The following is a 14,832-nucleotide window of genomic DNA, read 5'->3' as shown; positions in this document are numbered from 1 at the left end:
CTAAATTTGCATAACATAGCCATATCAACATCTGAACCTCGCTTCATTTCCTATGGAATACGACACATATCACCTACCCTTTACTCAGGCCATGAGGTAAGCACGACATACCCACCTAGGTCATGCATGGTTACCTCCCTTTGACACAAGGGCCCAGCTTTGTACCCTGGTATTGTGAGCCAGGATTTGCGATCATGGGTTGCTCACAGTAAAGAGACAACGCCTGCCTTGATCCCTTTGTTGAGGTACTACCTTCGTACATAAATAAATGCTTCAAGTAGACTGCACTTCTCAAGGCCACAACATTGTTTACAAAAACTTGAAATGTAAACAACTTGTGTATGACAAAATATTGCACATTTTCAGATGGTGTATAATATTAATATTAAGCAGGGATTTATCAAAGGAAGAATATGCCTGGAAGCCTTTGACAAATGGCAGTAAAAGTTCCTAACTCATGTCAGGTTGACACAGATAATTCCCTGTAAAATGATGGCACATGACTGATTCCATCACCGTAACAAAATATGTTCTGATATTATCATTTATATCAATGAATTACTAATTAATTTATCCAGTAAGGGTCAGGCAACGAATAGCTGTTAGCATTTCCACTAAACCACATGCGTTCAATGACACACCATCACCATTCTGAAACATGGCTAGCACCTGATCATGTATTCACTGAGTGAGTCAGGTTTTATGCTGCTTTTAGCCGTAGCAGAGTGAGTGAGTTAGTTTATATTTAACCATGTAACGTCATATCGGCAAGATTCGGCCATTTCGTGACGACATGTTAGAGTAAATAAAAACCTGTCATCGATGCCCAGTACAATAAGTAGAATATCACAGATTCTATTTGCAACTAGTTGAGAACATTTAAAAGAATAAAGAATTAGTCAACAACCGAATATAAAAATGGGCTACATATCGCCAATAGCTAAAGAGGGATCACCATACCAGGTACCATGGGGACACCACAAATAGGCTTCACACACGGTACCCTTGAAATTGAACCTGGCTCTTCGGTGTGATGAGCAAACGTTCTTATCACTAGGCTACCCCACCGCCCCATCACATCTAAAGACAAGCTGGAGTTCTGGTGACCTAGTCTGACCTGGAAACCCCAGGCTAGCGTGTTACTACTAAGGGCAATTCTTACATAGGAAAGTGTAATGTAATTCAAAACTATATATTCTTAAAAATACCCAGACAAAATTGTTTTAGCATCCTGTTTTGAAGTCAGATCGTGGACAAGATACACAATCCGTTTTCTATCAATAATCAATTCGTAGTCATCCCGGACCTTTAGGGTGTGACCAGCCAAGCATGGCCAGGATTTTCCTGGATATCTTCCGTAAATCGACCCGATGAGCGTGGTGAGAAACAGCTGTGTGATGTACACAGTACACAAGGTGTCGAACACACCTCGCAACGCCTGGATCACCAGCAGCCTTGACAGACCACGTGACACTGAGGACAGACCATGTGACCGTTTCCTGTGGTGAATTGGACCCGTGGAGAATAGGTCTTCAGCAACCCATGCTTGCTGTAAAAGGCGACTATACTTGTCGTAAGAGGAGACTAACGGGATCGGGTGGTCAGGCACACTGACTTGGTTGATGCATGTCATCGATCAAAATTGCGTGGATCAATGCTTGTAATATTAATCACTGGATTGTCTGGTCCAGACTCGATTATTTACAGCTGTCATATAGCTGGAATATTGCTGAGTGCGGCGTTAAACAACAAACCAACCTGTGGTGAATTGAGGCCTGAATAGTTAGTTTCCTACGCCGGCCATACGAGCAACTATGGATCTTGGGGTCAGTTCCGTGACTTGGTTGATCTTGTGTCATCTGATTAGTTCTTTGCTCATGATGTCAATCACTGGATTGTGTGGTCTGGACTCTATTATTTACAGGCTGTCCTCAAATGCTGGGAATTTGCTGAGTGCTGTGTTTACTTTTTGAGTTGTATACAAAGTGTTCAAAGTGAGTGAGTGAGGATGGTCTTATGCCTTAGCAATATTCCAGCAATATCACGGCAGGGGACACCAGAAATGGGCTTCACACATTGTACCCATGTCGGGAATCAAACCCAGGTCTTCGTCATGACGGGCAAATACCCCTCTTTTCATAACCCTATACTGTTAAATAGATACTCCAGCAAACTGGACACCCTGTGTAATCTGTTACTTCAGCAGAATGGCTAACAGATTGGCAATTCAGCAGATTGCTGAACAGCATATTCTAGTACTTCAGCAAAATTCCTCGTCCAGCAGATTCTGTTTAGTCAGCTAATCGGTATTTATTTTACTGGCACAGGGTGCCGTTGTACAAAACAACCTTAGCACTATGACTGTCGTAAGTCTGTTAAGGTATGTGAGTTACAATCACCTTAGCGCTAAGGTCGCTTTATACAACGGCACCCAGGAAAATAATGAAAGTATACTCACAGCACTAAAGTCAAGCAAGTCATTTAGTTCCTTGTCTGATTGGACAGCCATTCTATCTCCAAAACGCAGCTGGGCTTTGCTGAAATGGAAAAAAAACATTGTAGAATAATATATAATGCCCACAATTGTGTACAAAATTTTAAAAAACCAGCTTCATATTATGTAGTCAATAAGAGTGAATGAGTGAGTATGGTTTTACGCCGTTTTTAGCAATATTCCAGCAATATCACGGCGGGGGACACCAGAAATGGGCTTCACACATTGTACCCATGTCGGGATTCGAACCCAGGTCTTCGGCGTGACGAGCAAACGCTGTAGTCCTTAAGATGGAGGACATGCTACTGGAATGATCTTTGATGGCAATGTCATGTAAGACAATTATAAGGCATTTTACATCTTTTATAGGGTTTCACACCATTGGTCAAAGCAACTAGACCACAGATCATTTCTGACCAGCTGTTCGTGTAAAACAAGATTTTCGGAGAAAACAATCCACCCTCTAAATTTTAACTAGCATCGGGAAATGGTGAGGTGAGGTGAGTCCAAGATTATTGCACTTATATAGCGACGTGCATGTACGTGTGTGTGTTTACGTGGCTGCTTGTACTAGTCCGGACTGATGCCGCTTTATATTGCTAGCTCACTGAGATACCATGCCACAGTTTAACATGAATACCCCACACAGACACAGTATACTGACTCTGAGCCGACCAGTCCTTGTTTCAGCCCCTTAATGCCGAGCGCCAGACAGGGTAACAACAAGTACCATATTTTAACGTCTTTTGGTATGACGCGGTTTGGGATCGAACCCCGGACCTTCCGCTCTCCGGAATAGTGGCGATGTTTATCACAGCATAAAAATAAAGTCTTGTAGGGTTTAATGTCCTTTTAAGCAATAAGAAGGTACATATTGTTTTCAGGTATCTTATATTTCCCTATAAACACAAAATTATTCGGGTATTCAAGAACATGGTTTAACGTTCATTGGTGAAACATTGAATAAGATATATAGTTATTTACCACTCCAAAAAAGGTAAGGAACACCCAATTCTTCCATAATATGAAAGAATTGGGCGTTCTTTAATTTCTTTTGAGAGTATGGTTTATTTTCACTTTTCACATGACCCTTTTGATGTGGCCTGTACAAAAGTTAAATTAATTCTGTTTCTGTCCAGCTATCCTGACAACTAGCTACTGATCTCTTAATAATTGTAGGGTCTCAGTTGAAATGATGGATGGGTTACAGGGTTTTGTTATATTCTGATGTAACAGCAATGTTGGAGAGAAGCTGAGGTTCACCAGACACTGACTAATGACAATTAGTGAATTAAAAACACTTTAAAATATTAGATCTTTTTTTTTATTATTTAAAGCTGCACTGCAATATTCCAGCTATATGATAGTAGCCTGTAAATACTTGAGTCTGGACCAGACAATCCAGTGACTGATATTGTTAGCAATCAACCAGTGTCTCAGATCCTGACCACCCGATCCATTTAGCCACCTCTTACGACCAACATGGGTTGCTGGGGACCTATTCTACCCCAGAATGGGTTGCTGGAGACCTATTCTACCCCAGAATGGATTGCTGGAGACCTATTCTACCCCAGAATGGGTTGCTGGAGACCTATTCTACCCCAGAATGGCTTGCTGGGGACCTATTCTGAGCTGGAATCACCACGGGATACCACAGATACAATGCCATGAAGACTGAAACAATGTAATTCAGCCCACAGAATAAGTTGATTTGAGCTGTCAACTTCTGAAAAATCCTATTACAGAAAAAAAGAGTTAATTTCCTAATTACTACACTTACTATTATCAACCCTTAACTCATCATTAAATAATTATAGCAAATTCTCAAAGACACCTTGAAAGTTTTCTTGTCCCCAGAGTAAACAGGTGGGCTCGTACATTCGGACGAACCAGACTTTGGTTAATCAGTGATAAATTGTGTTTTCTCATTTCATCTCTCACACGCATTATTAATGTGTCTCTATACATCTTCTCAAGTGATGCAGAGACCTACGTGGCAATTTGCATTGATGCTCACCCGTGCACACTCACCATGACGTTTCATTTGACATGGACACTTGCTTTTATGATAACGACCCGACAACCAGCTAATTAATATTTACGCATTTGATATTATTAAGTGACAATTTAATGGATTTGATTACTTGGAAGAAGACTCAGTGTCACAATACATATTCGTCAGCCAATAGAGACATCTATATAAGAAAACTGCTATTGTTTGAGGGTCTTTTGAACATCTTCAACAACTCTCAGTGGATTTACTACTTTAATGAGTAAGTGAGTGAGTGAGTGACTGAGGAGTGTGGACTTATTACTGTAAAGAGTGAGTGAGTGAGTGAGTGAGTGAGTGAGTGAGGTTTTACGCTACTTTAAGCAATATTCCAGCAATATCACCAGAAATGGGCCTCACACATTGTACCCATGTCGGGAATCGAACCCAGGTCTTCGGCGGGATGAGGGAACACTTTAACCACTAGGCTACCTGACCGCCCCTAATGAAGGAGTGATTGACATTTGCTGCAGCTTGAATTGTAGACTGAATTCTGGGGGGTTAGGGTGGGTTTTGTTTGTTTGTTCCCTTCATTGTTTAACGCCACCCTCAGCAATATTCCAGCTATATGAATGCTGTCAGTAAATAATCGAGTCTGGACCAGACAATCCAGTGATTAATATCATTAGCATCGATCCACGCAATTGGGATAAGATGACATCCATCAACCAAGTCTGTGAGCCTGACCACCCGATCCCTTTAGTCGCCTCTTACGACAAGCATCGTCTACTGTAAATCAAGAACCCTCTTCACACATTGTACCTATGTTGGAAACAGGACCAAATTCAGCCTGCCGAGCAAACACGTTAACCACTGGGCTACCCTGCCGCCTAAAGTTGGGTGTTTAACCCTACATTAGTCCAGCTGTATACTCCAGCCTAAATAATCAAGTCTGGACAAGACAATCCAGTGGCTGATATCACAAGCATCAGTCCACACAAATGGTATACAATGACATGCATCAACCAAATCAGTTAGTCTGACCACCCAATCCCGTTAGTCGCCTCTTAGGTCAAGCATGCTTGCTGGGGACCGATTTTAACTTTGATCTTCACGGGGTAAATATATTCAAGAAGACTGACCCCTGATACATTTAGTTGCCTCTTACAGCAAGCATAGGTTGTTAGTGACCTACATTTCCACCCCAAGGATCAAACTGATGATGTATTCCATTCCAAAAACCTGTTCCACAAACAGATCTTCAGGCGATGTTAAAGACAGAGAACCGTGGAATTTGCTTCAAGTTGTTGCTAATAGTTTATCAAAATGTCAGTGACAGGCGGACATGAGATTTGGAATCTACTGATAAGGACGAGGGGACTATGATGGCTGGAATGACCTCTTTGGTCATAGGAGCAGAACAAGCTAAGTATAAAAAAACATCAATGGGGTTGCCATTTCTCCACATGGGTACAATGTGTGATGCCCATTTCTGCTGTCCTTCGCCGTGATATTGCCGGAATATTGGTAAAAGCGGCATAAAACTATACTCACTCAAAAACATCAATTACAATGAAAGAAACTTTCCAAGATGAAAGTCCTGTCATATCCACAACCGAATGACAATATTGTCAATGTAGCAAAGAGTCCTTTTGTTTTATCATTGGACCATCAAGGATCTATTACACATCCACGGGATATCTGGCTGTCGGTACTGCTCAGATTAGCCATGGATAACTCAAGCTGCATGATGCTGCATGATGCTGCATGTTCAACTGCATCAGATATTCAATGGAATATATCTGTCACACACAATTAACCTGTTAGGAAGACTCTTATTGATCATTGATACAGCTAAAAAATTCCAGAACAGATCTGCTATATATTAGCAAGACATTCCTCATTATAAGGCATTTGTTGTACCTTTATCAGTAAAGGCACTTCTCCCAATGAAGCATTCGTTTTACCTGTATCAAGTCCTCATTATAAGGCATGTTTCATACCTGTATCAAGTAACACACGCCTCATTATAAGGAAGCTCCTTACTACACGTAAGTTTTTTTCCTTTCACAAAAAAAAAACATCCCCAACTAAAAACATTTGTTTTACTACCAAAAGAAGGAACTGAACCTGCTCAAATTCCACCATGACGTATATTTCTCACCATTTGATATTTTAACCAATCATAGATCTGCCCAGCTTTCGTAACCCTGCAGGTGTATATTGCGTCCAAAGACGTCTCAAATAGCCCCATATCCTTCTGAAGTGATACACTGAGACTGTATCAACATGCAGTGCTTGACATACTTATCTCCCTTGAAGTACCTCCATGTGTGTTAATATTCATATCCAGCACATGTGCTACTGTTCGTATCTCCCACCTGCTCACATGGTATCACCTGCTATGTGTAAACACATGCTGACATGTTATCCACAGCCAGAGCAGTAAACCATAACAATACAAAGAGAATTATCACTGTTACAGTAAAAAGAGAACATGCTGTCACAAGAGATTGGCACGATACTTTTTTAAACACTACACAGCACTATTCTAGTTGTTTGTTGTTTGTTGCTTACTTAGCATTATTCCAACTATATGACGGCGGTCTGTAAATAATCAAGTGTTAACCAGACAATTCAGAGATTGATATCACGAGCATCCATACATGCAATTGGGATACGATAACATGCATCAAACAAGACAGCGAGCCTGACCACCCGACCCTGTTGGTCGCCTCTTATGAAGAGTATGGGCTCCTGAAGACTAATTCTGAACCAGATCTTTACGGGTCTTGTAACTTGTGAACATGTAATTATAATGTTTTCACATGCATCCATATACCCAGCTAATGACATCCAAGTCATTTATACGCCGCAAACAAACAAATTAACAAGTGTGACCACCCCATACTGTAAGTCGCCTCTTAGGACAAGCATGCCTGCTGCAGACCAATTCTAACCCCGATCTTCACAAGGAGATATGGGGCGGTCGGGTAGCCTAGCGGTTAAAGCGTTCGCTCGTCATGACGAAGACCTGGGTTCGATTTCAAACATGGGTACAATGTGTGAAGCCCATTTCTGGTGTCCCCTGCCGTGATATTGCTGGAATATTGCTAAAAGCGGTGTAAAATCAAACTCACTCACTCACAAGGAGAAATATATTCCAGATTGGCATGATATGTTACTATCAACAGTGTATGAACAGTGACATCTAAGACACGAATGTTGTGTGAGGGATTAATAACGGATCATAACATTGCTAACAGAGCCACTGCGGACAGCATGATATCCTGAGGATGCGTAAAGGATCCTTGATGGTTCAATGATATGACAGACAGTGGTTCAGGCTTATGAGTAATATCAGCAACATAACGTCTACCTGTAAATAACCAAGTCTGGACTTGGATGGTTGGTTTGTTGTTTAACGCCACAGCTATATGACGGCGGTCTGTAAATGATCGAGTCTGGACCAGACAATCCAGTGATTAATATCATGAGCATCGATCCACGCAATCAGTCCCCATGACTATAAGGATGGTCTTACATTGTTGAATTTTGCAACCATGCTGCACATTCTTAGTTACATTGGTACTGTTAATGTTGCAGTTCTTATAACATTGATCATACAAACATCAACAATGTTCAACAACATACATACATTGTATACAGTTTTCTCAATATAGTGGTAATTATTTTTCCTTTAAACAAATTATACATTCCTTACATAAAGGAATTGAAAACACCTGAAACTTTTATTTTTCTGTTTAATATCATTAACCATATTAAACAAAATATATATATATATATATAATAACAGTAATTAATCGTGTTCTTTATTCGGTTTGTTAAATAACTTGCGAAACAATTAATAAAATTATACATATTTCTTAACAGTTTGGCAATAGTAATTTGTCAACAAATTCAGGTTGTCAGGCAAGCTTGTCACATTCCTTTGTAATCAACTTCAAATCAAAGACTGTTCCGTAAAGGCGTAAATGGTATATCAGTGTATCAAATTCTGCACAGCAAAGTACAACTCCTTTGGACAACAGGGCCACATGTGTGCCATCAACCCTGGCAGCGTGGACCAATGCTCATGATATCAACCACTGGTTTGTCAAGACATTTTTTTAGTATTTACAGGCCACTGTGATAAAGCTGGGATATTGCTGAGTGTGTCATTAGACAACAAACAAGTATTCACATTGAATACACCTGCTACTCAGGACTTACCAACCCTCAGAGCTCTATATAAGCCATGTATCTGCATATAATTCACAACATACATCAGAAAGCCCACTTAATTTGTGTTTCTTATGTAATAATATGCATGAAAATTTCAAAAAGCCAATCGTAGAACAACTCTGCATGATTTCGCCAAACTTGGGCTTTTCAACTTGCACACCCGAGTATTTTCACACATTGATGTTCACTGATCGAATGCAGGCATCACCTTTTCATAAACTCTATAGAAGTGAATAAGGCTCATAAAAGTGGTGAGGTGGTGGTGAAATGGTGTTTAACGTCGCGTCCAAGATTATTGCACTTATATAGCGACTGCATGTACGTGTGTGTGTTTACGTGGCTGCTTGTACTAGTCCGGAATGATGCGTATTTATAGTGCTAGCACACTGAGATACCATGCCACAGTTTAACATTAATACCCCACTCAGACACAGTATACTGACTCCGAGCCGACCAGTCCTTGTTTTAGCCCCTTAATGCCGAGCGCCAGACAGGGTAACAACAAGTACCATATTTTAACGTCTTTTGGTATGACGCGGTCGGGGATCGAACCCCGGACCTTCCGCTCTCCGGGCTGACGCTCTACCACTAGACCACGGAGGCGGTCCTGCTCATAAAAGTGAATAATACATGCAAGTGATGCATCTCGCTCGCTGCAACTAAGACATGTATCACAGCGGTAAGCTCAAGCAACATTAGGGCAACAAACGACAGAATTAGAAGTTACCTGAAACAGCATTTCAAGCAGGATTATTGCAAAAATGTTTACCAAATAGATTTAAAATACCCAAAGACTAGATTCAAAGGAGTTAAAATGTATTGAAAACCCCAAGACAATGATTAAAAATCCAACGTGAATGAATATATGCTGGGGAATACTCAATGACTTAAAGAATCATCTGGAGGCCTGACCTCCAACATGTTCTTCATAATGTTCATCCTGACCCAAACGAAATAATAAAAACTAAAAATATTTCACTGTCCTCCCTTCTAGACTTCAAGTCTTCACAGTTTTTCAAATGCTGACTAATAGTACATGCACTTGGCGTCATTTAAAATCACGATACAAGATTGGACATGAGTCACTTATTGACAGTTTTCCGACTTGCTAGATCACTACATTCCAAACTTTTAGCACACCTTGTATTTCAGCATTAGAAAATAGCACCAGTCCTAGAGTGCTTGCCAAACTGTCCAAGAGTTAACGTATCATAAGGACAAGTAGAAATGTGCCTTTTGGGTTTTGCTATATGTTATCATTATTAGGACTAGTTGAATAAACTTTTAGTTTCTATCGCTGTATTTGCAAAACAACTGATTGTTCGGTAAAATAAAAACAGTATCTTTCAGGTAACATTTATGGAATGGTAAAAAAAATCATTTTACCGTGGTGAATATGTACACATACAACCCTCTGGCGAGTACACACAGGTTTTACAACCTTCTGGTGAGTACACACAGGTTTTACCCTTGTGAGTGAGTATGGTTTTACGCCGTTTCAGCAATATTCCAGCAATATCATGGCGGGGGACACCAGAAATGGGCTTCACACATTGTTCCCATGACGGGAATTGAACCCTGGTTTTTGGCGTGACGAGCGAACGCTTTAACCACTAGGCTGCCCGATTGCCCCAGTTTTACCCTGGCGAATACGTACACATACTGGCCTCTGGTGAGTACACACAGGTTTTACCCTGGTGAATATGTACACATACAACCTGCTGATGAGTACACACAGGTTTTACCCTGGTGAATACGTACACATACAGGCCTCTGGTGAGTACACACAGGTTTTACCCTGGTGAATACGTACACATACAACCCTCTGGTGAGTACACACATGTTTTACCCTGGTGAATACGTACACATACAACCTTCTGGTGAGTACACACAGGTTTTACCCTGGTGAATACGTACACATACAACCCTCTGGTGAGTACACACGTTTACCCTGGTGAATACGTACACATACAACCTTCTGGTGAGTACACACAGGTTTTACCCTGGTGAATACGTACAAATACAACCCTCTGGTGAGTACACACAGGTTTTACCCTGGTGAATACGTACACATACAACCCTCTGGTGAGTACACACATGTTTTACCCTAGTGAATACGTACACATACAACCTTCTGGTGAGTACACACAGGTTTTACCCTGGTGAATACGTACACATACAACCCTCTGGTGAGTACACACATGTTTTACCCTGGTGAATACGTACACATACAACCTTCTGGTGAGTACACACAGGTTTTACCCTGGTGAATACGTACACATACAACCCTCTGGTGAGTACACACAGCTTTTACCCTGGTGAATATGTACACATACAGGCCTCTGGTGAGTACACACAGGTTTTACCCTGGTGAATACGTACACATACAACCCTCTGGTATATACCATGTTTAGTGAGTGAGATGGGGTTAAGCACAATGAAGACCCTGGCATCTTACATGATCCAACATATGAAGAATCGACTTTTAAAAACCTGATCACTAAACCTCGAGACTAATAACGTCCCTAGCTCCTATCAGCTATCATTGTTACATGATCACACACCATATCATTTTTGTGTCTCAAAAGTAAAATGTCAAAAAGATTCCCTTGAACACAACTAGTAACATGGTATTTACATTAGTGTATCCATGGTAACAAAAGCTTCATAATTCATTGACATTTATTCAGAAATTCAAGAATAAACAGATGGGCCATTAACATGAGTAACAAACTATGTACACACGCCTAGGGGTAGATTAACATCTTGTCTCTGAAATGAACATATTTTACAGGAAATAACAGTTGTTATATTATAGCTATAACAAATAATAAAAAGGAAAGGATTGTCTTCATTTTTCTGATACTGCAGTAAACTAGACTTGCCAAATATTATAGACTTGCATGGGCTGTACTGGATATATTTGTTTCAGGGTCTGTATGACAGACTAGCCTAGGGATTTATCTCAATTCTAAGTTTCATAACACAAAGGCTAATTGTTTAAATATCAGATTTTTTTTAAAAGACCAAAAATACAGCTTTCTGCAGAATGCACACGTCTGCCAATCATAGTCCCACATGAACATTAATTTCAACACTTTTAGATGTGTGACATTTCCATATTCTGAAATCTGGGGCTGTTAACATTTCTTCTTTTTCAGTGAACTTTTTCATAAAAACTGATGTCACGTGCTTCATGACTTTCTTGTACCCCTGGATCTGGAAACATCTGTCCACATTTAAAAGAAATTTGAAATACGAGGAAAACAACCAATGAATGTTCAGTAATCATTTTAGAAGTTTTCACTTTGTTATATGTCATATAAGATCTATATCAGAATTGTGTAAAAAGAAAGTTCAACAAAAAAAAATCTATTAACCGAAATACGAGGCATCATATCGGCCCATGGCAATCAAACAAAAGACATTTAGTTACAGTACAAAAAAGTGCTGTTTTACCATTACCTCATAAATCCTCACGACCATTTTTATCCGATACTATTTTTCAGATGGATGGCATAAATGAACAGAACATTGTTTGTATATTAATCCTTGGGGCACACTAAACATACTAATACTTTATTATCCACAAAATTTAACAAAAAATATTTTGGTTTGTTTATATATTATTGTATTAAAACACGGGTCAATGCAACGCTCCATATTAACTGTCCATGGATGTGATATACCATGAGTGAGTATGGTTTTACGCCACTTTTAGCAATATTCCAATAATATCACGGCAGGGGAACAGTGGGAACACACATAGAAATCTGATGTCTCATATCAAAACTGAAAATTATTTGGAACCACAACAATTTCATGGGTTTTGACGGTGTTAAACCACAAATAAAATACAATCATGTTGACTCGTACATCTATCAAGGAACCAGGTTTACTAAAACCAACTTCTCTGATTAATAGCCTTTATCATGCCAATGGGAGAACTACAAACTCTATCAGGCTTATTACTCTGATGTTATATAACCAAGAACCCAAGACTGACAGAGTATGTGATCTTCGAAACATGTCTTTATACAATATATTAAACAGATTAACATTAAATTACATGTTTCATATTGATTTCAAAATTCAAAATAAATTCCTTTCATAATGAAAGAAGTGCTGGCCTATGTATATGTATGTAGAGCTGGGTTTTCCCCTTCTGGTTGAAATATCTTTGTGTGGACTAAGAGCGTTTGTTTATTTACTTAACACCTAACACCTACCTAGGTAGCATGGTTCTGAGGATAGTCTTAATCACAGGTTGTATTGGTCACACCAATAAAACTGGTGCTATCTGACTACCCAGAGGATACATCTCATGTCACACTTTTTCTGTGCATTTCACAATTTGTAGTTGTGATAGCACTGGATTGAATATTCAACACGACCAATGACAGTTGTTTATTTACGTATCCTGATATACAAACGTGTGTGTTGAATATCAAGTATTAAAGGCCAATAACCGAGATTAACTCACACAGTACTATTACATATCGAGGCACGCGAGATTACACATGAACATACAACAATAGCAGCCTTGTCATAGATTTTCTAGCATCTGGGGATTAAATATTCATATCGCACAGCTGAAGATCAGATGCGGTGCCAGGTGTTCTGTTCTCGTGAAATCTCAGGAGGCATCGCGGGAAGCCCTCGTGCAGCAACAGTTGGACAATACAAGATGTGGAATAACAGATTTCGGAGAGGTACAAGACTTGGAGGATGCAGTCATTGGACCAAATCAACTTTGAGTGAAACAGTGGAAAAGATTATAGAGCGATCGGACACTGATATTCTAGCAGTAGCATAACAACAGGTTAAACTTGACATCCATGCCACGAGACACATTTATGATGGTCAATATCCAGTCGCACTGTCACGATTTCAGAAATTAATTTTGCAGATTTTGAAGAATTCTTATATACAATAGGCAAGGAGTTAGACAAAATGGCGACCCAAAAGCACGCCGCTGGCTTACCTTCTATTGCCTTGGTCCCACGGGCTTCCCTGGTTTGCCATATTGCCCGGCGTCTGCATGCTGCAGCCTTGACGAAGCTTCTCCCAAGTTATTGGTACTTTCCAAAAATCTTCAACACAATTTTGCGAATATACAATATCACCTTAAAACATACACACTGTCATTCTACTACGAGTGCTCTTTGTTGAGCTGGCCTCATCACTTGCAAATACATATTCCTCCGCGATGCGATATCAGCCATATTTCCCCTGTATATTCACCACTGTGCACTATTTCCTGCTCCAGTTCTTCAAGTTATAACTTTACGTACTTGTCGCTTTAATTACAGTGGGTGTATATGAAGAGATACAAAAATATGTTTTCACCTTAGGGTCTATTCTCAAACCGCGGACGTTGCGATCAAAAGTCGGTGTAAAGAGGCCAGTGTTTTCATCCTTTCTTCCTCGCAGCCATTGTAAGCCAAGGCCTGATTGGTGTGATTGACAGATAGACTCTGCGTCTCAACCAATCAAAACATGGCATAGTACAGTTCAACCAATCCTTGACTTTCATCCCGCGCGAGGTGTTGAGCTCACGTGCCGGGCTTATTGATCTCTTATAATAGACAGAGTGGATTTTAAATCGTCGCTTATCCGAGTATGCAGTTCAAGTTATGCACAATATAGACACTACACTAAGACTAGCCTCGCAGGTCGAGATTTGAAAGCTTTCGTTGCGTCTCGCTCGTGCCGGCCACGCGCTTGTGAGGTCATCTGATGTGAGATAGTTGGCGCGTGGTGCACGTGGCACGAGCAGTACCCAAGGGTGTTAATTACACCTGTCCGTTAATTACACCTGTGCTTATTCAGAATCATCAGCTGAGAATGAGATCTGTGATTGGTCGTTTTAAGTTCCTACTTGCTCATTTAAACGCCTGCCGTTAAAATGTGCCAAATTATTCGACTGTGTATAATGTACGTTTATTGGCTCAAATAATAAATCGATTGATTAATTAGCGACATATTTGCTATTTTATTGCTAATTATATCGTTTGTTGTCCTTGAGGCATATAATTTGCTATTTGTTGATGATTGCCGATAACAAAATACAATAAATTGATAGGTTAAACTATACTGACGA

At 40.0% G+C, this 14,832-nt stretch overlaps 1 protein-coding gene across 7 annotated transcripts in view; it reads right to left on the bottom strand.

Annotated features, from left to right (window-relative positions):
- Positions 1 to 14,003, bottom strand: part of LOC139461081 (transcription factor 12-like) — a 152,057-nt gene extending 138,054 nt beyond the window's left edge. The window contains exons 1-2 of one of the 7 annotated variants that reach the window (XM_071242600.1): positions 13,714 to 14,003; positions 2,459 to 2,537 (exon numbers count right to left, since the gene is read on the bottom strand). In XM_071242600.1, the coding sequence (XP_071098701.1) occupies positions 2,459 to 2,537; positions 13,714 to 13,772 (138 nt within the window). In that variant the 5' untranslated portion in view covers positions 13,773 to 14,003. The remainder of the gene's footprint in view (positions 1 to 2,458; positions 2,538 to 13,713) is intronic. The other 6 variants (XM_071242604.1, XM_071242599.1, XM_071242598.1 and 3 more) reach the window with 6 other exon arrangements.
- Positions 14,004 to 14,832: the final 829 nt, after the last annotated feature.

This window comes from Haliotis cracherodii, unplaced genomic scaffold, assembly GCF_022045235.1.
Source record: "Haliotis cracherodii isolate W230 unplaced genomic scaffold, xgHalCrac1.p SCAF_14, whole genome shotgun sequence".
Classification (NCBI taxonomy): domain Eukaryota; kingdom Metazoa; phylum Mollusca; class Gastropoda; order Lepetellida; family Haliotidae; genus Haliotis; species Haliotis cracherodii.
The sequence above is the reverse complement of the archived record's forward strand: the minus strand, read 5'-3'. Positions and strand labels throughout refer to the sequence as shown.